This window comes from Dama dama, chromosome 31 (assembly GCF_033118175.1).
Source record: "Dama dama isolate Ldn47 chromosome 31, ASM3311817v1, whole genome shotgun sequence".
Classification (NCBI taxonomy): Eukaryota; Metazoa; Chordata; class Mammalia; order Artiodactyla; family Cervidae; genus Dama; species Dama dama.
In genome coordinates this window covers 45,774,486-45,800,933 of record NC_083711.1, presented here as the reverse complement: position 1 = coordinate 45,800,933, position 26,448 = coordinate 45,774,486, and the positions used below count along the sequence as shown (strand labels likewise).

Below are 26,448 nucleotides of genomic sequence, written 5' to 3'. Positions count from 1 at the left end.
CTCTTTAGCCTGCTACCAAAGTCTGTTCAAGACTCACCTTTAAGTTCATAGGCATTTCCACTTTCAGGCCACCCTTAAGATGACAAAAAATTTTAAATATTAGATATATTCTTATTTAAAATGTCTGCAAGTAACTAAGTAATATATGCAGGTTATATAAAAACTTGATTGGTGAAGATTACATATCAAATTTAAGTTGTGGTATTTAAAATTTTTAAGTATAGAACTCTACAGTAGTCAAAATCAAGTCAGATGATTCTATATCAATGTAAATGGGGTAAGAAATCTTGGAAAGATACTTTCCAGAGTACAACCACTACAAGGAAGGAAACCAAGCTTTAGTTCTTGAGTACATGTGACCAATTAAAGATTTAATCCCACAGCAGAGTATCTCAAAAAGAAGAGTGGAGTTGTTAGTAGACTGAAAACTTTGATTTGGCAGGGTACATTTCTAAACCACTTAATACTCAATTTCTTCTATACAAAGGCTTGGGCGTTCTGTGTTAGAGCAGTTCATCTTCCAAGTCCTATCACACTTGCTGTCTTTGTGACCACATGGAGATAGAGCATAAAAGGTAACCCATGCCTCACAAAAGCTCTTGTGTATAATTTGTTTCCAGTGCTACTCCACATTGATACTCCTTAAAATTTCTGTTTTTGCTGGGTTTTAGTATTTTTTTAAGGCACAGCACAAAAACAGTTTGTCACATAGCCACTATTTAATTGAACAGTTTGCCCCTCAAATAAAAATATTTGCAACAAAATTAATCATTAATACACGTATTACTTTTAAGAAAGTAACCATTCACAGACCTACCCATTTATTATTAATGTTGAACTGATCATGCATTATTGCAATGGAAGAGTATAATATACAACAAGCAATTTTCTAATAAGCATCAAAAAAACAAATTTAGAATTTCTTAAAGTATGCAAAATGTTCAGAGAGTATTACCTTATAAGGAAACATCATGAATTGTGATACATATAATACAAAGTAAATTCAGACATCTAGAAAAACATTAAAATGGAAATGCTTCTAGAAAACATTAAAATATTCTCACAAATACTGAAAGAAACAAAACAACAATGTATGAATACTTTGCCCATTTTGTAGTAGACATATACATGTCTCAAGACCGAGATGCATGACCAATCATCAGAGCTATCTTATTTTTGAATTCATGGATATTTGGGAAAATGTTTCATTTTATATCTTCTTACCATTTGAAGTGGATGCAATGATTTCATTTCTGCTGCAGAAATCTCAAAGAGTCCATGGTCCTCCTCCAAAACTATAGCTTGCCCCTTGAAATTAATATCCGGGTAGGCAAGCCAACTAAATAAGAAATGAATGGTTGGTTAAAGTATAACAGGAATACTTTAATCTGGTTCTGTAAGAGTTAAAAGCTAAAAAAAAAAGCTACAAAAAGAAGAAATCTCTGTCACAGAATTACATTAGTAAAACACATTCAAAGTGACACCACTAGACAACATATAACAGTGAATTAACATGTTATTAATTACTTACATTCAGACACTATTCTAAGTTTATTATGTTTTTCAAGCATTGGCATCACTTTCCTATTATATGTTTTCCAATATTTAAAAGTTATGAAACCTTTAATGCAATTAGGATATAACTGAAAAATAAAAATCATTCTGCTATATTTCTGTTTTAAACTTGGGCAATCAGAGGTAGGGATTCCACTATGCATTTTACACCTTTGATCCATAGTTTCAGAATCAGTATCAGTTCTTGGTTTCCCTGAGGAAGAGTATTTGAAATAAGATTCCTAAAAGAACCATCCAGAAACCAGCTAAACTGGATAATTACAGACAGTTCTCAGGACTGTGTTAATTACTGGGTCTGCCCAACAGTTCTAACATGTGGGAGAGATGAAGGGAGATGTCCAAAGCGACCCCTAAATTCAACACCAGTCATCATCAGAGCAGATGAAAATGGAGGAAGAGGGAAGAAGGATACACACTGAACCAGAAATCACAAAACTTGTGACTCAAGTCAATCTGGGACTGAATTAACACTGAACTCAGACCCACAGTCCTGAAGATACCTTTGAAATCAGAAAGGCCTAGGACCAAAGCCATGCTTACCAGCTGGCAGCTTAGCACAAGCCACGTAATTGTTTCATTTGTGACGGGAGAGTAGCTCTACCTATCTTCCAGGAACAGAAGAGAAATAAACACTGGTACTATAAAGGCCCTCAGTTACTACCAGCATGAGACAGACACTCTGCAAGTAGCTCAGGCTCTAGAGTTTTAGGTCAGGGATATGTATTTATTTCTCAGTCCCACAATCTGGTGGGTGAAAAGACAATGGATTGATTCATCTGTCAAAAATGGTGTCTGGCGTGCACTCCAATGTTCATCGCAGCACTGTTTATAATAGCCAGGGCATGGAAGCAACCTAGATGCCCATCAGCAGATGAATGGATAAGGAAGCTGTGGTACATATACACCATGGAATATTACTCAGCCATTAAAAAGAATTCATTTGAACCAGTCCTAATGAGATGGATGAAGCTGGAGCCCCTTATACAGAGTGAAGTAAGCCAGAAAGATAAAGAACATTACAGCATACTAACACATATATCTGGAATTTAGAAAGATGGTAATGATAACCCTATATGCAAAACAGAAAAAGAGACACAGAAATACAGAACAGACTTTTGAACTCTGTGGGAGAATGTGAGGGTGGGATATTTCAAAAGAACAGCATGTATACTATCTATGGTGAAACAGATCACCAGCCCAGGTGGGATGCATGAGACAAGTGCTCCGGCCTGGTGCACTGGGAAGACCCAGAGGAATCGGGTGGAGAGGGAGGTGGGAGCGGGGATCGGGATGGGGAATACGTGTAAATCCATGGCTGATTCATATCAATGTATGACAAAACCCACTGAAATGTTGTGAAGTAATTAGCCTCCAACTAATAAAAAAAAAAAAAAGAAAAGGAAAAAAAAAAAAATGGTGTCTGGGAACCTGTATCTGCTTCTGTGAGTCATCTATCAAAAACTTAACTGGATCTGAAAAGAAGACGGAATCTGTTTTAAAATATGAAAAAGTCTTTCTTAGGTATCCAGAAGTATACACAGCAAAATTAACACTTCAGAAATGTGTAGGTCACCAATTGAAATATGAGACAAAGTTAACTTTGGTGGCCATCAATCACTGTAGTGACGAGAAGCAGATACGTACACGCCTGACTTCACGGTGAAGGACACAGATTTGGGAATATTCAGCTCTTCCAAATTGGGGACCGCTCGCTGGATGTAGATAGGACAACACGCCGGGTCAGACTGTGGGCAAAGCTCTATCTCTGGAATACTGCAATCCTGGAAAGGAAAAAAAAAAAAAAAGTTGACTTTGAAATATCTAGAGACACACACTGCAGTATCCTCAACACCCTGGATATGCAGTTACAATTATTTTCACCGTTCAGCGGAATTTTTAACCAATAACAGCATAAAGGAAACAGTGTTTCTTCTTGCCAGTCTGTTAAAGTAAATTTTTCTAAGAAGTTACATTGACAATGTGAGAATTATATAAATATTATTGATTGAAAAATATTACCCTGATTCCTCCTGCTTTGTTTTCAAAAGTCCTGCTCCATTAAGCAATGTGCAAAGTTACCAATATATGAGTGCCAAGAGTTTGTCAGCCTTCCTTCTCAGAAGCACAACAAAGCCATAGGGAGGAAGGGAGTTAAATAAAAGCTGATCTCATGGGGACCATAAAAAATAAATAACAGAGAGGCACTACTCTCTCAGCGGGTTATCTCAATTACCTTGACAAAAGAAGTAGGAATTAGAGGTGAGGGTAGAGGAAATCTGTTTTCTTACTTGTGGCATTTATTTTCTGTCGTATGAGTTGGCTTGAAGAAGAAAGACATTGTGAAATTTGATCCTATACTTCATCACACATCCACTGTCACCATGTCGTCTCAAACTTGTCTTTAAAATTGCCCCTGTCAAGGTCTTTCGTCAAGGCCAAGACTTTGATTACGGGCCTAGACCACTGATCCAGTAAGCTTACTCTTTATACAGCTGGGCATGTGGGAACACCACTTCCCTCATCATACTCCTTGACTTGAGACCCAAGCAATTCATATTCATATTTTGATTTTCCTTTTAAAATATGGCAACGACCCACAACTAACTCACTCACAATAACCCACGACGACACTACCTACCTTCAACTCTTCAGTCATACTGGTATCCATGCTATCTCTGCACCTGGCCTCTCTAAGCTTTGCAAACATTTCCCATATTCTAACTGAAGACATGCTTTTCTGTATTCTTACTTTTGAAAATCTTTTTTAAAAAAATGCTATTGGAATATAATTGATTTACAGTTTTATGTTAGTTTTAGGTACATAGCATACCAATTCAGTTATATGTATATTTATTCTTTTTCAGATTCCTTTCCCATGCAGATCATTACAGAACATTAAGAAGAGTTCCCTGTGCAATCCAGTAGGTCCTTGTTGATTATCTATTTTAGTAGTGTGTATATGTTAATCCCAAGCTCCAGTTTATCCCTTCCTGACATGTTTCCCCTTTGGTAATCACTAAGTTTGCTTTCAATAATTAGTTCTAACTCAAAAAAGACCATATCTTTTCTTTTTTTTTTTAGACCATATCTTTTCTTAAGGAATCAAAACCACAATTATCTTTCCCTTCTCTGAAACTACAGTCATGCTGTCTAATCTATCTCAGCAATCCTGAGTGTTTCATTATATGACTCATGTTTCAGTAGCATAATTCTCATCTAGGACATTGTGGAATTCAAATGCCTCTGCTTTAATGAAATAGGTAAGTGCAATCAACTATTAGAGGTGACACTTCTTAGACTGAACAATATTTATTATTGTACTCTGTTTTGCAATTTCAAAATGGTATCTAATTTTTTAATCTTTTTTCCAAACTGAGTTATATTATTAATCATTATTAATCATTCTGATTAGTGTGTAAAAACAAACTGATACATCTTGTTTTCAGAAAGTTCTAAAACGCAATACAGTAAGAAGGTATAACCTAAAATATCCTTTAAAGTATAAAAAGTTTATTTCCGTCTAAAGTTTCATCTAAAAAAAAAGGTCAGAAATGTCCAGAAGAGTCACCTGTCAGTCTTCAAGTCTCTTTGTTTGCTATTAAAAATAGAGTTCTAGTAACATTATTTAAAATGTTCCCCCAGGGATCTGAGGTACAGTAACAGAATACATAACTAAGTGTCTCACACAAATAAGTTTCCTCTGCATTGTGTTATACAAACAATGTTTGGGTGGTGTATTTTAAAAGGGAAAAAGCTAAGAGGCTTTTGAGTCTACATCACACAGAAGGAAACAGCATAATGGAAAAGAGGTAATGATGGCTAAAAAATTGAAAACATAAGCAAGATCGCTTACATTCTCAACTGTCGTACTAGAGGACTACTTTTTTTTCTCTAGTTGGCTGAAAAAGATTTTACTAATAAGTTCTATTTTCTCCATGGTGGCTATTCACAGAAGTAATGTCTTTTGCAAGATTTGTGTAATTCTTGATGAACAAAGGGAGTAAACAACTAGCCTTACAGGAACCTAGCAACAATAAACAGTTTGTACTCTTAGTAAAGAAACGTTTATACGGTTTCCTCCCAGACCTTTCTAGTCATAATATACTTTCTAAATACATCTTGGTGAAATCTATAAGCTCAGACTATTAAAGCAACCAGTAAGAATGGAGACAAACCTATGGGAGGGAAACAGGGTAGGAATGAACTACATAAATAGTAAAAAACAAAACAAAACAAACCTCCAAAAACCAAAAACCCAAGGAACTACTTGCCTCTGCCTTACATGAAATACCTTCAGTCCCTGATCTAGCAATGGCTCTCTTGCTCCTCAGCTCACTAATGAGGGCAAACCTAATTAACTCCTGGAAGAAGGCAATGTCACTCCCTAAAAAAAAAAAAAAAAAAGAATATATATATATATATATATATGATGCATAGTAAACAGAGAAATGTTCAGGATTCACTTTTTCTATTTGAGGGAAAAAAGCACTTGACTCAAGGCTCACTGCACTGTTACTCCACCTCCAATTACTCCCACGAGGGGCAAAGATGACCCTTGAGCAGAATCTACAACTGCAGATGACTGACGGTATCTTCTGTTACTTGCTCCATTTACAGCAAAGTGAAGATATCATGAAAGTATTATCTTCAAAGGACAGTCTTTAAAGCTTTGACTACTTAAGATGAGAGCCACTAGAAGATGGTGAAACAAGATAAAGCTGGCATGGGCCTAGGTGAATTTGGAATGGCCACCATGAAAATGAAGCTATCAACAGGCCGAAAAGTGACAAGTTTACAAAAAGGAAGCATTTTGATGCCTGATTCTTACTTTGTAAAATATTTAGAACAATGCTAATGCCTTTTCCATTCAACGCTCAATAGTTTTATTTTCCTTCCTCACTTCAAGTTGCTAGCAAGTCCAAGTCAAGTGGGCACTAACACTGCAATTAAAAAAAAAAGACTCTATGAACAAACAATGGAAGAAGGAAAAAATGTAAGCATGACTTAGTCTCTTTTATAATGCATCTGAAGCAAATGGCGGATGTGCAAACACCCATTTAAATACCCATGCTCAACAGATTGAATTTTTTGTTTGATTTTATTGTTTGATTTGGGATGAGGGTGTGAAGTTTGCTCCTTACAATACCTTATTCATTTTTTTTTTTCCTCTTCACTAGGCCTGGCATGGTGCCTGACATTCACAAGGAAGACACAAAACCACATGCTATTAAATTTTAGAAGATTCCAACTACAAAGTGATTACCTGCTTCAAGGAATTTCTTATGAGTGAGTTAGCTAATGAACTGAGCACTCAAATGCTGCTTGATGAGCTGAAATGCTTGTGATTAAATTTTTCGATGAAAACGCACACTGCCCTCTATCCTATAGCCATCAATCTCCCCGCACTACCAGTAAGCACCCAACGTCCACCTCAGGGACACCAGCGGCTCTGCTAGGGCCTCCCTCACACTGCCCGTGGGGCCTAACTCCTGTCTGCTCTCTCAAGACACCATCAGGCGCTGCCTGCTCCAGGAGAGGGGCGTCTTCTCCGTGACCATGTGAGGCCCCGCACTGCGCGTCTGACATCATACAGGCATGTGACTCAGCTGTCCCTGTCCTGGACTCTGAGCAGTCTGCAGGGAGACAGCATATGGGACTTGTGTTTCTATTCCCAGTGCTTCCGACAGCATCTGGTCCAAGAGCAGACACAAATATTTGTCAGACACAGGCTTAACAGTTTTGCAGAAAGTATTAATTCATGCAGACACCCCTTTAAGATAATGAGTTTTTCTGTATGCGGTCTGCAATTATCAAGGGTTTTAACAGCAGTGATCCAAATCATCATGATAGGGTCCACTTCAAAGTAGACATTGTTAGTATATAAGTAGAATTTCCGTAATTTGAAAACTATGTATGTTCATGACTGTGGCAGGAGTAACAGCACTAAATAATGTACTACATTACTGCTGAAGGAACCCTTAAAACACATGGGACGATTCTGTCCTAATCACTAACTCGCTCCTCTAAACCATCAAGGCACCTCCCACAGTATGTTTTATTATATAAGGAAGGCAAGGTCTTCCTCATCTTAGTATTAATAAACAGAAATTAAAAAGCAACATTTTCCCCTTCCTTTCCCCAACCTAGCTTCTATAAGTTTCTTCTAATCTCCCCTTCTCTTCTATCTCCCCTTCTCTTATAAACACCACACACACCCACATATAAACACCCACAGACCTCCACTAGAAAAACATATTTGGAAATATCCCAAAGATGTCTGGATGGTATACTCCAACTACTATTAAAAATACATATATATTACAACATGTAATATTTCATGTGCCATATTACATGTAACATTTAAAATTTTCATTCAACTTAATACTTTACACATATCTAGTCAAAAAATTATCAATATGATAATGAAGATTAACAAAATTACCACAATTATGATTAATAGCAACTATTTCTAAGCAGTGCTGGGCCAAAGAACAGCTTTACTACATGACAAATGACACAAAATTTAAAAAACAGGGAAAATAAAAATCAACTGTTCTGTTACCTTTAAGACACGTTTGATAGAGCCCAACACAAAGTTTCTTTGTGGGTGCTTTCTGTTCTGAAGAAGCCAGTCACGGTTTAACACCTTTTCTCCTTCTTCCAGAACACATTTCTGACCTTGGAAATGTGGTTTCTCATATAAAATCCAGCTGAACAAATATAAAAAGCATGATCAGTTGTAATTAACCTTCTAAGAAATGAGGCATAAAACAAATATGAGAGTTATAAGTCACGGACTACATTGTCTATTCAAATTTAAAAATCTGGGCTATTTTCTACTACTGGTGTATAAACCTATTTTGAAACAATGATGTACACGGAACAAAGAGTCTCAGAAAGAATATAAGTGCACACAACTTAGAATGCTTCCTAAACACAGCCCCACAATCTATGCTTGTGCCTATATTTACGTATACATACATTTTATAGATGTTATATACACATTTACATTAAAAACAATAGCTTAACAATTCCAAATTCCACTTCTACCCTAGTTTTCCTGTTGCTGGATAATAAAGAACATGCATCTTATTTTATTATTTGAAGACATACTACATCATACTGTTTATAACATGAATATTGACCAGTGGGTAACCCAAACACCAGACAAAGAAATTCTGGTCCCTGCATGTCCATGAGGCATGGTCCATGATAACAAATGAGAATTTCCAGTATTTTTATGCCATACAAAGAATCCTTCACTTGTTACTTATGTCAGTGATACAAATGACTTTAAGCATGTGGCCTTCACATTTCCTTAGCATCCCACAAATTTTGAACTCATTTTCAAAGCTATGGTTCATTCAACTTAAGCATTCAACTTGTCAAATCTATCCTGCTAAGCATGCAGTGATGAAATGGTACTATTTTACTGCAGGCTGTAAATACTAAAAACAACCTATATTTTCTAATTAAGTTATGAAACTCTAATGATGTTTCAAAAAATTATTCTGGAGAGAAACAGACGCAACCATAATACAAGAAAAACATACCACATAAGCAGCAAGAAAACAACTTGGGGGAAAATATTATAAAATTTTAAGAGATCTCTTACCAGCCCCTTACAACTTTTATCAGTACCCCATTTGGATAAGACCAAGATGTAGCATCAGGAATATTACAGCAGATCTCTTGTTTGTATTTTCCTCCATGGAGATCATAGATAACCATCTGCAACATATAGTAAGCAGACATAATAACTAATTTTAAGAATGCATTTAAAATTCTAAAATGTCCTAGAATGCAGAAAATATAATATCCTAAATACATAAAAGTAAATACCACTTTAGATGCTAAATTCCTGAATGAAATAACCATTTACTAAGTCAGTTAAAAGTTTCTACCTTAAACTCCCCAAACCTAAACACAATCTTACTTCTTTTATTCTAGCCTATCTAAGAAACTCATGCTTACCTTCCCAGGCCTTGGGTTCCATTTCAGAGTTTGTCTGTCAACATTCTGAAATAATAAAAGTGGAAGAAGTGAGCCATGAGAAACATAAACAGAAAGATAGTTCACTTTCTTGGCAGTCACAAATCCCATTTATTGCTTATTTGTTTAGTGACCATCACAAGGTGAACTGCTGGGTATTACAAGGGATAAAAAAGTGAGTACAAAGGAAAATAAAGCTGTGTCTCTGTCCTCAAGAAGCTTACAGTTTGGGAAGGAGAAAAGATGATCACATTTCCGTGACTCTTCTGGGGAGAGATGAGGTTAAACCCTCAGGTACAAAACAATCAGAATGTCAAGTTAAGGAAGTCAAGAGGAAAGGCACCAGCGTGGAGGTGAGGGGATGGCAGACAGAGGTTCCCAGGAGGCTTGTGGGAGGAAGTGGTATGGAGAAGACCTTGAAAAACAGGATTTCAGTAAGTGAAAAAATGTGGCAGGCTGGTGCAGGAGTAGTAAAGAAAAAAAAGAAGAGAACATCTTGAGACAAAGTACAGACATCTTAGAGGGTGTGTAACCAGAGCACAGAGACACCAGGCTGAACAAACAAAATTTGGGGACCTTGCAACACAAAGTGAAGAGGTTGCACTTGACTTAACAGGCAGCAAGGAATCATTAAAGAAACATCTCTGCAAAGCCCAGCCTTTCTTTTAAAAGGACCCTGCCTTACAAGCAACTGGCTGGTATTCAAGTATTAGCACTTGCTACTAAGGGTATTCAAAGTAAAGATATAGCCCTTGGGAATCTTAAAGGAAGTTCCATGATCTTGGGACTGTCAGAAAGAAATGTCCCAGGTTCAGTAAACATTCAAATATTTCTAAGTTGAATAAAAGTGTAACTGAATTTCAAGACATTTTCCAGCTATAATGTTTTCATCTCCTTTTTCTCAAATTAGTCTGCTCGTTGCCCTGCTAAGTATGAACAAAAACAAGACCAAGTACAGTGAGACTGTTGTCAGGCAAACACTTAAAATACTTTAAATATTTAAAATATTTTTAAATATTGCAAAACCTTTTCATGAGACACAAGTTCAACGGAAAGTGACAATCTTTCTACATTCAATACCTTGAGAAATTCAAAATGTTTTCACGATTTAGTTTGAAGACTAGAAGTCAGCAAAGAACTGAGATTTTAACTTGCTTCTCTCTTACGCCTTTTAAATTCTGATGAAGCAATTTTGTTTTCTCAAGTGTAACAGTCCAATTAAAATACATGCAGTATGATACACTTCAACTAAAGAACAAAGTAACCTCTGGTATTTTTTTTAAACAATCTTTACACAATCTCAAAACACTGATTTTCCTAATAAACTTTTAGGTCATTTCATGACCCAAAGCACTACTTCACTAATTAATAATCATAATAACTTACCTCTGTGAATGGGCTTAATCGGCCAGGGGTGTCTTGAGTGCGGAAATACTTTGACACTGGTTCCTGAAAAATTCCACCGAATCTGGCTCCTTTTTCTGAGGAATGGGTTTTAGAGGTCTGCAAATACTGATGATAAGCACTCTTTAGAGAAGAATGTAGTTTGGAAGTAAGGTCAGATTTTTGCAGAAATGAGGCCTTTTCTGGCCACAGACCAATCTGCAGATTAGAGGTAGTAGGCTCATTTGACATCACATAGGAATTCTTAGAGACTCCAGTGCTTTCCTGGTCATCATCAGAGCAAAATGTAAGGGAAGAATCTGGCCGCTTGAAGGTAACAGCTTCCTGCCTTTGAGCTCTCAGACGTCCTTTATGCAGTGGCTCTTCCTCCTCTTCTTCCTCTTCCTCTTCTCCGCCCTCCTGTCTGTCACCTTCATCAAAATTCATCTTTAAACGCTCTGATACTGACTGGAGAAGCGATAATACAGAAGAGGGCTGGTTTGCATTCTCCCTTGATTTCGAGGCACCGTGACGACCAGGGGAGACCTCACTGGACAGAATGTCCTCCTGAGAGCTGTCGTCCTCATAAATGGGAGACAAAGCCAAGGGATAGATCTTGTACCTTTTGGCCTCTACCGATAAGAAGGTTTCTGAACTGTCACTATCGAATGCCTCACCCAATTTGGCTTCCTTTTCAAAATGATGGACGAGGTCAGTTCTACTCTCAGACCTCTCACAGGCGACGACAGGCATGCTGTCGGGAGCGGTGCGAGGAATCAGGAGGGAATGTGTTCGTCTTACCTCGGCGGTCGTGTACTTGTCCTCATCTTGGAGGGGCTCCTCATACAAGATAGTAAAGGAAGAATTCTCTTGCTCCTCCTGAGAAACAAAGGCTAAGTTAAGTTCTTCCTTTTCGTCTCCATACTCTAGGTCTCTTGCTTTCTTATGAACTGCAGTAACAGATGTTTTCCTGTCCAGCCTTCCCATGGTACCCTCGGGCTGAAAGTCCGGCACTGCTAGGGCTGGGTAGCCTTCATAATCCTTACTTAAGGTAGGCGATTCATAACCCCTGAAGTACGAGGCGAGTCTAATGTCACGCGCTATCAAGCCTGTCTTCGTTTCAGTAGGCTCTTTCTCCACTTCTCTGCCACTCCTGTCAGCATCATCTTGGTATGCTTTTTCAGCCTCAGATATGGGAGATGTGGCCTCTGCCTGTACAACGGGCATCTCCAGACCTGTTCCGTGTATTTTCTCAGAGCTGACTGCTGTGGGGAACACTCTGTGTTTCCTGATGTTCCCATCAGAATCTTCTGGGAATGTGCTTTCCATTTCTCTCTTAGAGGGCATGGACAAAGTTTCCCCACTTGTCCCCTTCACATCCCCCTTACATATATCAGAGGAGGCAGGTACTGCCTTTTGGGGTGCTTCTTTCATTTCTAACACAAAAGGAGGCATCATTTCAGTTTTCCGAATAACCCCTTCAGCATCATTTTGGTAATTGCTTTCCAAGTCTAATAAAGGTCCTTCAGTCTTTGCAGTGATCCCCTCACCATCTTTTCGGTAGACATTTACCACTTCTAATGTAAGGGACACCATCCCAGTTTTGTCCACCTTTCCTTCAGCATCTTTCTGGTAAATACTTTCCATTTCTAGTGTGGCAGGTATTGACTCAGGCTTTTCAGCAGTCCCCTCAGTATCTTTTTGGTAGATACTGTCCATTTCTGACACAACCGATGTCATTCCCGTCTTACCAACATCCCCCTCAGCATGCTTTTGGTAAATACTTTCCATTTCTAATCTAACAGGTGTCACCTCAGTCTTTGCAATATCCCCTTCAGCATCCTTTTGGCAAATATTTTCCATTTCTAAAGTGGCAGGCAATCCCTCAGTTTTTTCAATATACCTCTCAGCATCCATTTGGTATGCTTCTCGCATTTTAGGAATTTCAGCTGTTGGCTCAGCTTCTGAGGTACTCAAATTGGCATCCTTTTTATGTGCTCTTCCCATTTCTGACATTGGGGGGACTGCCTCATATTTCATAATATTCAACTCGGCATCCTTCTTATTTGGTTTTCCCATTTCTAACATGGAAGGTATAAGCTCAATTTTTCCAATATTTACTTCAGTGTCCTTGTGTATTTTCCCTACTTCTGACATTGCAAGGGGTGTGCTTTTGTTACCGTGTCCTGGCAAGCTTTTTTCAGATAAACATACAGAAGTATCAGACAAGCTGCTTTTAGATGTCCCAGGTACATGAATGTCATCATTTACAAATGGAGGCCATTTGAAATTTAAAACAAGAGTTCTTGTATCCTCTGTCTCAGGTTTGTGATTATCAACACACTCTGTCCCCATTTTCTCTTTAGAGTCCTCCTTGAGAAATGAGTGTGTTTTTGCCTTATCACCTAACCCTGTAGGGGGTATGTTTTCAGCTAGTAAAACAGTATCTGATTCCCGCAAATTTATACTATCAGACTGCCCATCTCTAGTTCCTGAAAAGGGGGATTTTTGGTAGAGAACAATTTCTCTTCCTCTTATTGACTCTCTGTCACTACCTAAGTTACTTACAGCAAAGAATCTACCTAATACTTTCTCACTGATTTCACATGTGCTTTGATTTATTGCCTGTTCTGACACCAAGAACTCTCTTACCATATCACATGGCTTAACACTATCACTATTCAGAATTTTTGAAGTATTAGCCTGAAGTTCAGAATCTGAGGTACCCTGAGCATCATTTGCTACAGTTTCTTGGGCTGAATAAATAATCTGATTGACTAATTCCCTAGCTCGGTCCTCTAACAACCAACATACATTCATTTTATCAGAATCAAAAAGGAGACTGTTCTCACCAACCACAGGTGAAACACAGGCCTTTTCTTCCCCTTGGACTTCAGGTATGTTTTCCACAGCCTGCTCTTCCAAATGCTCTGTGGGCTGGATCTCTGTCAGTGTTACTTCTGATGGGTTTTTCTCAGGGATATCTTCTTCCAGGGTACCTGGATTCATTATGCCGTCTATGGCTCTATGTTCCTGGCAGGTACCGACTGAGTGTTTGGATTGTAGCTCTTCCCTGACAGAATTAAAGGCCTCCCCAATCAATTTAACAGCCTTTTTACAGAAATCACTCTCGAGGTCCAAAAGTTGGGCATGTGCTCTCCTCCTCGCTTCTACATGCTCAGCAGAGGCCTCAGAACACTGCTGGCTTGAGCTGTTAACTGACGCTGGGGTCCCAGCAACTGCTCCAGTCACTGCTTCCAAGGGGTTGTCAAATTGGGCAGCAGTTGGGAAATCAAGAGATACCATCCCAGTATGATCCCCCAAATGGCCCTGAAGTGGGGTGACTTCTGCCCCTGTGAGGACAGATGTTTCTGATTCCAAATAAGAGCTGTTAGGGTCCAGCAGGTTAGTTAAGGAGGCACCTTCATGTGGGACATCTATGGGAACTTTTACAGAACTAAAATTATTTGTGGGGTTATGTGAACTTCTAACCATGCTAACTTCAGGGTTACTGGAGGAGGAAGGCAGGCTGTGAGTACCACCTCTTAGGGAATGAGCATCCTCTTTCTTTCTGGGAGATGAGGTTCTCTTTTCTGATCTCAGCACAGAAGGATTAGAAAGGAAACTTGAATCCTCAGATGCAAAAGCCTCTTTTCCCAAACTGATACCAGAACCCAGAAAAGGTGACTTGGCTTTTGTGCTGTCGGTTTCTTGGGATTTGGGAGAAGTATTAGCTAAGCAGAGTTCTGAAAAATCAGAAATCTGTCTGCTCCCACAAGGAACTGAAGGTGGATGGATCACAGACGCCCTGGCTGCACAATTCTGTGCTCTCTGCCTTGTAACTTTCTCATCATGAGCAGGAGGTGAAGTCTCAGGTCTGTTACCTGGGAGATGAGCAGGGAGAGAACTGAAGGCTCCCACCTCAGCTCCTTGTACACCCTGATATTCAGAGGCAGAAGGTGAAACCTCAGTTTGGCAACTCTCTTTAAGGCTGGCATCTAAATATTTCTCTTTCATCTCCTCATGATCCACTAACTGAAAAATGTTGTCCTGTTCAACTTCTAGGGAAGTCAATTCTGATAAAGCAGGATTTGCTGGCACTCCTGTGATTTCAAGTGGAGAAGAAATTTCATCCTGAGAAATGTCTCTGGGCTCTGTTTGGGAAACAGGGATCTCGGAGAGACTTAGAGTTTTTCCTCTGCCAGAATGTGACTCAACAGGAACATTGCTCTGACCACCAATGTCAGCTTCTGGTGACATTTCTGCAATGCTATCAGCTTTGGTTTCCAAGGAGAAGGAAGAATCAAGCTTGCCTGCAGTGCTGTCACTTGCTGCGGTGCTAAGTAGCACTGACTCTGCTTTCTCAGGGTCTTGAGATGAAGTGGAACTGTGTCCCCTGGAGAGGCTTGCAGGCTCAGAGCTCAAGTCCGCTGCAGGTATGTTGGTGTCACTGGCTTCGAGATCCAGTGGAAACTGGCAACTCTCCCTATCGGGAGGAACTTCCTTGGACTCAAGAGTTGCAGGTGCATGCTCAGAGTGGAGGCACGCAGGGAGACTCTTCTCATCTGTGGCCTCCATGTGATTTGCCACATGTTCTGGTTGACACTGACAAGGCTGACTAGAGATGTCAACGTTGTTGACATCTCCAGTTTCAGCGAGCACAGAAGAACCTTCATTCTTTAAAATAGGGATGTCCTCCTGGCTCAGCATGCCGACTCTGGAAACACAGGTAGGGTGTGAAGCGCTGAAATCTGACTTTTTATGCCCAAGGCTGGGAGATGTCCTGGCATCGGGTGACGCTTTGGCTTGTTGAGGACTCTCAGAGTCAAGAAGGGATTCTGAAATGTGATTTCTGTTCAGTTCAAGACTCAGTTCAGGGGCTGTTTTATTTTCTAAGCATGTTACAACGACTGATTCACTGGTGTGTTTTACAGAGGCAGCTTCCTTTTGATTCACCCTAAAGGGAGGCACTTTGCCGTGTGGCCTAACAAGGTTTGTGGCTTCTGTTAGTGACAGTGGGTCAGTATCTTTGTGTAATGACTCGATTCGATCTTCTGGAGCTTTTACCTGACTTGAAGTAGTGGGTTCCTCGACAGATGTGTTTCCTGTTTCTTGCTTGATTTCTGCAGAAGCCACATATTTCTGTGTGTCTTGGGCAGATGATCTGTTTCCAGCATTTACAAGTTCTGTGTCTGTTACAGCTTGTTTCTGGAAAGCCATGGGGCCGGTGTGATGGGCAGCCTGCTTTGATGAGTTCTCTACCGCTTGCTTGTCAGAACACTTACTCTCTGGCAACTGCGGAGCTTCACGCCTAATTGATTTATTTGGACTTGGCAAATCTGCACTTCCATGTGTGGTAGGGCCACTCCCATCAGATTTACTACAAGAGCAGTCAGAAATGGCAGGGTTCTCGGCCTGCCCTGGTGTCCCATCACTCATCACGGGGCTGGTTTGTTTCACCATAGTTCCTGGCATTGCTGTCCTCTGCAAGTCCGGACTGTGAGGAATTTTGCTGCTGTTACTTTCTGTAAACAATGCGGAACATCCCAAATTTCTGTCCGTCTGAGAACCTGGTGCACAACTCAAATGGTGCTGTGAGTCAGAGTCTCCAGCAGCGGAGCTGGAGCTAGTCACAGAACAGGATGATCCACTTGTCTCGGGTCCCCCAGGAGAGGCTTTATTTAAAACACCCCCGGAAGAAGCCGTATTGGTCAACCCTTGGTTGTTTGTTGAATGGCTTTCTGTGCTGAGAGCTCTGTGGTTACAATCAGAGTCTTCTAACTGGCCTTCAGGCACTTGTCCTTTCACAGGTATGCCTGTGCTAGCTGACGACAGTAACAACACCATCCCAGCCTCCATCTCACTTCCAGGGCCACGACGTGTGCTTGTACTAGAGTCAGAACTTGCATTTTCTCTGTCTAAGGGATTCACGGTTTCCAACACTGTCTGCTGCTTCGAATACTTCTGAATTTGTCTGGGGCCTCGGTAGGTTGCATATGTTACTAGAGGCCTCTCTGATTTACCATCCATTTGTCTGCAAAAAGAACAGCATCAGAGTATCAGGAAAGGTAATTATGACACTTCATCACAGCAATTCCAGAAATCATGGCGAAGTGTATCTTTCAAATGCTCCTATTCTTAATATGTCTAAACTTGGGAAGGAAATTCTGGAATGTTTTAGTTCAGGCTGTCTGTATTAAGCATAATACAGATTTGACCAGCACAGGAATGTCAAGCCAGCCTGAATGTGTGAGCTCCTCAGAACTGTCCCTTTCACTTGATTATGTCTGTCTCTCCCATAATGATTAATGGAGAGAACATGGGCTGACAAACCTAAGGCTTAGGTTCTAATAATAGTTTTGATCTCCAGTGAGTGCTTGACTAGAGGGAACCACAACACCTTCGTGCCTCATATTGGTATCTCGTGGCTACATCACTGATTTCTGCACCACATCAGAGTATCACAGCAAGTTTCTCTTTTTACTTAGATGTGAATTTGGAACAGTCGCTTTTGGCACAGAGGCAGAGAAGTTGTAAAGAAAACACCTGGCAAGATGTCTAGCCTGCAGTAAGCATTCAGCATATATTTATGTCAATAAATGGCAGAACTGCCTTAAAAATCCTCTCTCCTGTTAAGCTCTTCAGAGATTCAATCAGCATGTGCTGTGTTTAGTCACTCAGCTGTGTCCGACTCTTTGCAACCCCATGGACTGTAGCCTGCCAAGATCCTCTGTCCATGGGGATTCTCCAGGCAAGAATGCTGGAGTGGGTTGCCATGCTCCTTCAAGGGATCTTCCCAACCCAGGTTTCCTGCATTGCAGGCAGAGTCTTTACCATCTGAGCCACCAGGTCAGCATAATGAGTATTAAACCAGCTGGGCAAATGCAGAAATCAAAAAAGATTTCTAGCACCAATTCCTAACTTTTTCTCAGCCCTAGACTACAGTTCCTGATATTCTCAGCATCCATTCTTCCGGAAAATCTGTCTCTGGGAGCTCTGATGCTATGCTATGCTCCGTTATGGTCTCTCATACACACCATTCTTTCCCCTTCTTCAATGCCAGCCCCAGACAGAAACTCATATCCTCCGAGACTCAGCTCCCAAGTTATTTCTAATGCAAACCCACCCCGGGACCTGTTTACTGTTACTAGAATGGGCAGTTAGCCTCTGATCTGTGGGTACAAATGGCCCTGAGCACAGACTTGCCATAAAAAGATCTATGCACTAATTTATTTCCCCACTGACCTAGTGACTGTTTGAAGACAGACACTATATCTTCATCATCTTTGTGTTTTTAAGTGCCCTACAAAAGACCTGACAAATGGTGTATGCTTAATAGCTTTGTGTGAATTAATGAATGGCTTAAGTAAAGCAATGATACTAAATGCTAAGCGATTTGTTTTCGACTTTCTTAATCGGATCCAAAAAAAGCTGATACAAAAGTGTTTTCAATTCTGCATACTAGTTACATTTTAGTGTCTCAACTACAAAAATGTATGGTAGAAAAACCTGATGTATATTCTAACATTTTCAGGTTAAACATATAATTAACAAAACATTATAGAACTCATATGAATAACTAGGAAATCCAGTTATTCCAATAACTAAAAATGATGTTTTTTTCTCCCCAACTTTAAAGCAACACCATGAGGAATGATAGATTTGTCTGCATGATAACATACAAAGTAAACTTCTGAGATGTAAAATCTTCATCACCTGGCCCCTTACAAATTCTTTAATTTTAGCTGAAACAGTTTATTTCAACCTATATAACTGCTGGCCTCTAAATCCTACCACACCACTATTGTACAAAATTTGTATTGGTTACATTCATTTATTTTTACTGTCCATTTTGAAACAGGTATAGGAGATGTGTAGAGAAAAGCTTTGCCTTGGAGAAGTGATTTCAGCTGCTGCAGGAGTCTCAGGCTAGACCAAAGACAGTTATGAAACAAACTTAAAATGCAGGATAAGGGGACCTGTCTAAGAGAAAAAGACATATAGGTAAATTTATGTCATTGGTAAAATCCTATTTCAAAATGCATAAATTATTCAGAAAGTGCAAGAGCTTTTCAAAACAATGTATCGAGATCCAAGTATGAAAAATGACAAGTTTTGTTTGATTTTTCTTTAAAAGTTTTTACATTTTATAATCAAAAATCTACGTTCAAGACTGCAATGTTTCCCCTCCACCCCAAAGATCTCCAAAAAGTACATGACGTCCAAAGAAACAGGCCATGAGAGAGAAGGATCTGAAGTTTACTCTTCATGTGTAGTAAAACTTAGGTTTTCTTACTACCAACACCATCCTAACCATTTTACTCTATATCAATCCAATCATGCAACTCTTGATCTAAAATAACTTCTATTAAAATAAACTACAGAGAAAAATCCACTCCAGGAAAATTTCAGTTCACTGTAAGAACGCCTTTTGGTAGTTTTGGAGTCCTTTGTAGGGGGGCGTTGGGGGAATAATTGTTTTTCATTTGGGGAGTTTTCTGGATAATTTCAACGAAAATGATTAAATTGATTTATATGAACTAGTTTAAATTTCCGAAGATAATCTCCGGCAGCACCCTGTATGGAAATGTTACATGCTTGTAACTAAAATATGCACTCTTTATACTAAACAACTACACTGCCACTTCTAAAGCACTGAACATCAAAGTCGAAAGCTTAGCTTCACGTATTATAATTAGTCCCTGCAGGTACTGATGAGCCACGCTCACACTCTCAAGGGTTAGTCATGCCAAGATAGTCTATTTTCTACTGTGTTCTTTCACAGATTGTAGCTGAGTCTTCACAATTAAATAGTATTAAGAATGTAAAACTGTCCTTTGTTACATTTTTCCCTAATTAAGAAATAGGAACAAAATGGAAATGTCAAAAATATGTAACTTTACAAATAAGCAAACACGGAGAATTAAAAAGGTTTTCACAAAATAAAGACTGTATTGTCATGTGTTATGTAATTGTGCATGGGATGTGTAGCTTTTCCTATAAAACTAGAAGTATGTGATGCAAATAATACTAATAGAAAAGTAAAATATCTAAAAAATTCAAATATTTAAGGGAATAGATGTACAGATTGAAAATATGAAAAGGTTTTTATGCATTTCAGCCCAAACATACCTACCTATCATGTGAAGGCTTACTAAGCCTCCAGGCACTACAAATGGCTGGGCTCTATCCTGGATAAATCCGATACATCTGATACTACAAAGGTCGACCAAAGACATGCATCATTCTTCAAAGAAAATTCTGTAAAAGCTGCCTGAAAATAACAGCGTTAGAACAAACATCTACCCAATTCACTTTTAGCAAGTATGATTAAGCTACTTTTTTAGGATTAAGATTTATTTTCTTTCAAATTATATAGTTAAGAATATCTTCTCTCACAATAGGGAAGATTTTTAACTTTTCCATGTAAAGAAAAGCTGTAAAACCAGCAATTTTTATAAAAAATCACAATAAAGTTTTGACAGAAGAGTTTCTCATGATGATAGGAATCTGCTGAAAATGGAAGAATTATAAAACATTTTCAAGAATTTCAATCCAATAACAAAGTAGCTTCCTATACAAATTACACCAGAAGGCTGAGTTAAAGTGTGGAAAGCAATCTAAAAAAATGTTATCAAACAGGTTTACTTAAAGGATATGAACAATGCGTCTATATAGCCAACTATACATAAAAACAATTACAATGCTGTTTATTATTTTTAATTAAGTGAAGATGAAATCATTTACAATGCTTTTTGATGAGGATTTTTTACAAACACACTTCAAATTATAGCTAATAACTTGTCTAAAACTTGAAAATTGTGTTAATAGTGATTAAAGTGATGTGATGTGAAAGTCATTCAGCCGTGTCTGACCCTTTGCGATCCCATGGATTACACAGTCCATGAAATTCTCCAGGCCAGATCACTGGAGTGGGTAGCCTTTCTCTTCTCCAGGGGATCTTCCCAACCCAGGGATCTCTAGTAATTTCAAAAGTATAGATTCAGTTTTAAATAAAGTTTTATATTTGAAACATGCTCATAAATGACTCAATGAACATAAATTTGAGCAAACTCTAGGAGATAGTGGAGGACAGAGAAGACTGGTGTGCTACAGTCTGCAGGGTTGCAAAGAGTTGGACAAGGTTGTAAAGAGCTAGACACGATTTAGCAACTGAACAACAACATGCTCTTAATAAAAATGAAATGTCCATGCTTTTAGCAAATTCATATCACAGAAATAAAACTTTAACCTTTAAAATGCAGATTCTCAAAATTATTAGTAAATATCTTCTCCAGATATATTATTGAAATAATGTCTAAAATCAGGTATAAGCAGACTGTAATTATACTGTCAAAATGCACTATTAACCAAAACAGTATTTGACTTTTATATAATAATGCCTAAACAAATTGACAGTTTTTAACAGACCATTACTAACACTATAAATAATTCTAAGCCTGATAACCTGTAGGATTTCTGAAGCTGGGCTGGAGAAAGCCTGTGTCTCAGTCAAAATGGGGGCCCACTGGTCTTTCTCTTTCCTCTAAGAATCACTGTTCTTTGCTGAGGTGGTTCTGGTGAACTGCCTTAAGCAATTACTCTATCATCAAGGAGGGCTTTACTAAAAAGAAGAGGCACAGTATCCTCTTCCATTTTCTGTTGTCTAATGTCAAAGGAAATAAACCTGACCTACTAATCAAAGCCAAAGGAAAAAAAAGAAAAACCACAAACCTTTGATTCTACCCAATTCCCATGTAACCTCAAAATATGCACCATTTTAAACTGCTTTAGAGACAAAAAGTCGCTCGGAGAGATTGTTAGATGGTTGGCTGGCCCCACTCCTAGAGACTCTGATTCAATGGGTCTGAGTCAGGTAACTTGCATTTCTAACGCTTCCCAGGTGATGCTGATCCAAGGACTGAACTTTGAACAGCACTGCTTTGGACAATTCTTTATTATGATGTACCCAAATTTAACCATTTGTCTGCTATTGGACATTTGTTACCAATGATGTGTTCCTACATATGTTTCAATAAACACCTTTGTATATCATTAGTGATAACTACAAGCTTCTTAAGGTTCCTGATACATGCAGCCCTCCACTCACAGCACTGTATATGAGCATTAGCAAGTCAACTCTAACTCCTATGGAGTATTATCACCTATTACTGTTATCAGTTTAGTAGGAGAAAAGTTCTCACTTTAGTTTGCATTTCCTTGATTGCTAGTGAGAATACATCTCTTCCTCACTTATCTGAATGACTTGTTTTTATTGTTTGCCCATTTTATTCTATTGGTGAGCTAACTAAAATGCTTGTCAGTTAAAGCATTCTCATTTGCCAATTTACTGTATTGCTTATGGTTTTGGACATAAGAGAGTTTGAAAATTGGAAGCAATTTTGTCTACTAACGTTCTCTTTCCAGATACTTTCCATTGCTATCATGCTTAGAAAACTGCTTCTCAGCAAAATAATCCACACTTAGATGCTTTTAGCTTTGTATGTCTCTTAATCATTTTTATTCTAATTTTAATATAAAATGACATGAGTATCTAGTTTTTATTTTTTTCTCCCAATTGCTACCCAATTTCCTCAAGTTTTCCCTTCTACATGAATACATAATGCTGTCACATTTGAAGGCTCAAATCTCAAAATATACAAGGGTCTAGACTGTCTATTCTGTTCCATTTAAGCATCTAGCAAATATTACACCAGTATTATGACATCATTTCAATTAATGCGGTTTGATGGGCACATTTTAAGATCTGGCAGGGCAAGCCCCACCTCAGCATTCCTGGTGGGCAAACCTGAATCCACGTGGGGTCTCAGTTCTCACAACCATAAGATGGGTCTGTGCCTACACCTACCTTAAAAGCTTACTATGCGGAACTTGCTGAAAGCATACGCCTGCGGACACTTTGAAACTACAAAGGATCACACAGTTCTAAGTTGTCATCTATATCTGCCTAAGGCATTGGTGAGATCTTTAAATAATAAAAATAATTCTCAAGTAGAGGTTAAATTAAAATATCCTTACTAGCTATGAATGAATACTTACATGTTACACAAAATGTCTAATGCACTCAACATTGTTATAAACATTTTCTGGATAAAAAACATTCCTTGTAGCTCATTTGAATAAAAGAATAACAAGTTAGTGCCCATTTGTTAATCAAAGAAAGAAAAAAGGGGTGGTGAAATGCTGCTTAAATTTGTGCAAGATTTGTTTCTTGGAGCTGTGAGAAAGGTTCAAAAGGCTACTTTTATAAATACAGTCAAACTTCTTCTCTTAATCCCTTTAATTGGATTCCACAAAGGAACAATATTGATAGAATGTGAACACCAATCACAGGACTATTTTTGTTCCCCAAACGCAGATACTGAACACACTGCCGGTCTGGCTACAGAAGAATTCAGACACCGGGAAACACTCCCATTTAAAGAAGTCTTAAATCAGAAATAAATCTCATGGGCTTCCTTGGTGTCTCAGTGGTAAAGAACCCGCCCGCCAGTGTAGGAGACACTGGTTCGATCCCTGGTCCAGGAGGGAACACATGCCGTGTGGCAGCTGAGCCCACGCGCTACAACTCCTGAGCCTGTGCTCTCAGCCCACGCTCCGCAACGAGAGGAGCCCCCGCAACGAGAAGTTCGTGCGCTGCAGCCAGAGAAAGCCTGCGTGCAGCTACACCACCCAGCGCAGGCAAAAATTGCTAAGTAAATAAAATTATTTTTAAAAAAGGAAGTAAATCTTGTACTGTGACAAAGTGAGCACCCAAAAGATATTAGTACCACCCACTCAAAATAGCTCAGAAGACCCTGGATATGGTACATAGAATCATGTAATTTTTCACCTAGTAGCAGGGACATAACAATATTTCTTCAAATCCCCTTAATGAGTAGCAGCAGAACTAAGGCTAGGTCCAAAAGCTCAATTTTTCAGCTCAGTAAATTTTAAACTTACTTCAGCGAGTCGCCGGTTTCCTGTTCACTGTCTTGTGTTGTATCCAAAGAAAAGGCATCCGAGAGTTCCGCTGAGCTGGACTCCTGCTCCTCTGCTGGAAGCGCCTGGGTTCTCAGGGAGCCATCAACACTTTCCCTTTGGCCCCCTTCCTCATGACGACTGGGATTTCGTAAGTCTTTCTCAGGTTTGTCATGTTCATCTTTGAAAGAAGACTGCTTGGCTTCACTGAGAGAAGATTTTCCTGAGATATTGAATAAGTTACCTAGAAACTGGAAGAAGCTTTCTTTTGGCTGTTTATCGCTTTCTCCTATTTTGGCCTCTGAAGTGGAACTGGAAAGGTCACTGGGCTTTTTGGAATCTTCCCGTGTTGGAACAGTGATCAGCTGCTGGGCCTGGGTCCTTTTGTCCTCACTTTGGGGAATCTTGGAAAACAAAACAGAGAATATTAAGCATCATCATTTTAAAAACTGACACGGGCTGACTGCTAACCTCTTATGTGCCACTCTCTGTGCTAAAGGCCAGGGATATTTCTGTGAATGAGATGGATGGCTGCCACTCCTTAGGAGTTTACAACCTACTAAAGGGCACCGTCAGCACGGCGTTAACAGCATGATATGGTAAATGTCACAAAGGGAGAAGTACAGGCCACGTGGGAGCCCAGGGGTCACTAGTCTAGGTTTGGGGGCAGTGAGGGCGCAGGAGGTAACCTGGGGGGCGGGATGTGCCCTCGGAAGGAGACGCAGACAGGGCCAGAGGGATGCCTGTACATCCCCCTCTCTCTCTGCTTCCCCCACACCCCACTACCTTCCCCAGCCCACACATCCATCCTCTCTCCATGTCCAACGAGGAGTCAGCTTCTAATGTAAAATGACTGGAGGTAAGATCGTGAAATAAGAGTGAAAGGTAAGTTTGGAGGGATACGTAAAGGGGCACGTCATAGCAAACTTTGTGTATCTAAAGTTAGCCTTTATTATCACAGAACTCATAGACCGTATGCTCATGCGCTCCACACAGACAACACCTGAACAGACTTCATCACTTCTGCATTGTGTTAACCCCTGAAGCTACCACATGGTAGAAAACTGTTTCTCGAGAAGATGAGGACAGACAGCAGCACGGTCTATCACCTGGGAGGGAAAGGCCACTATAAACTCCCGTGGTGTGCACGGGAGGGTGTTTATGTCAAACCCACTCTCTCAGTTCACAGCACCCCGCCTCTCCCCTCCCTGCGAATGCGTCTCCATTCCTGCCCTGGGAACCTGCTGCCCAACTCGGGCAGCGCGGCTGGATGCTCTGTGATGGCCTAGATGGATGGGACGGGGCAGGGGAGGAAGGACGAGAGGGAGGGGACATAGGCATGTTAATACTTGGAGCTGGTTCACTCCATTGTACAGCAGAAACATGAGCTTATAAAGCAATTATACTCCAAATTAAAAAAAAAAAACTTCATGGTAAAAGACAAAGCCCTGATATGTGTGGTAACGCAGAGGGTGGGCAGCACCAGGAATTCTTGCAGATGCTGACACTTTCAGGAGTGAGTTTTACCTGCTCATAATTAACCTACTAGTGAAGCACCGGAGAAGGAAATGGCAGCCCACTCCAGTGTTCTTGCCTAGAGGATCCCGTGGACAGAGGAGCCTGCTGGGCTGCTGTCCATTGGGTCGCACAGAGTCGGACATGACTGAAGCGACTCAGCATGCATGCATGCATGCGAGGAGAAAATGGCAACCCACTCCAGTGTTCTTGCCTGGAGAATCCCAGGGACAGAGCAGCCTGGTGGGCTCCCCGTCCACGGGGTCACAGAGAGTCGGACACGACTGGAGGGACTCAGCAGCAGCGGAGCACACGCCCGCTCACGTGTACACCGCCAACTGCAGGCCAGGCTCTCTCCTGCCTAAAGCGCCCCAGCTTCAGGCAAAGGGGCCAAGTCAGCCTGCCTTCCCAACATGCTCACTCACCTACTTGTACGAGGAATGCCGTCTGATAGTATCTGTCAGATGTCACACTCGCTGGTCCTTACAAAAGGAAAGCTCGAGTGTGAGTCAGAAAAATATCAGCATGCCCAGGTGAAACCGCCTTAGGCCACGGCAGGTTCACAGGAAGATGTTTTGTAAGAGGCTGATCTTCAAGAAGGCAAGAACATCCGAATGTCATTTGTTCACCTCCTTCCTTGTTTTAATCCAAATTCAAAACAGCTTAAAGGAGTGTTCCACTAACCACTAATAATACTTGGCATATGAATGGTTGTGGAATGTTTAGAACCCATTAGCCTAGGAAATTAATTTCAAGTGAACCATATTTCAAGGTCTGTTCCAACTTTAGGAGTCAGGACTATTTCTGAATAAACACATTAGCATTTTTCTATGTGTTAGGTCCTTAATATAACTTGTGAGCCTTTTACATTTAGAATACCACCAGCCTTCTAGAGTCAAAGTCTCACCTTTTACTGGTTTCAACTGCAACTCAATCCCACGTATCTCCACCTCATCCACCCAGCCTTCTGCTATTTATGGGAGCCTGCTCTATAAATGAACT

General features: G+C 39.9%; 1 protein-coding gene across 1 annotated transcript in view; it reads right to left on the bottom strand.

Moving 5' to 3' along the window:
* The window catches only part of CRYBG3 (crystallin beta-gamma domain containing 3), a 124,440-nt gene that overhangs the window by 56,105 nt on the left and 41,887 nt on the right, over positions 1–26,448 (bottom strand). The window contains exons 3-10 of the mRNA XM_061134282.1: positions 23,914–24,335; positions 10,954–16,984; positions 9,550–9,594; positions 9,191–9,306; positions 8,138–8,285; positions 3,220–3,356; positions 1,225–1,339; positions 38–73 (exon numbers count right to left, since the gene is read on the bottom strand). Of these exons, the coding sequence (XP_060990265.1) occupies positions 38–73; positions 1,225–1,339; positions 3,220–3,356; positions 8,138–8,285; positions 9,191–9,306; positions 9,550–9,594; positions 10,954–16,984; positions 23,914–24,335 (7,050 nt within the window). The remainder of the gene's footprint in view (positions 1–37; positions 74–1,224; positions 1,340–3,219; positions 3,357–8,137; positions 8,286–9,190; positions 9,307–9,549; positions 9,595–10,953; positions 16,985–23,913; positions 24,336–26,448) is intronic.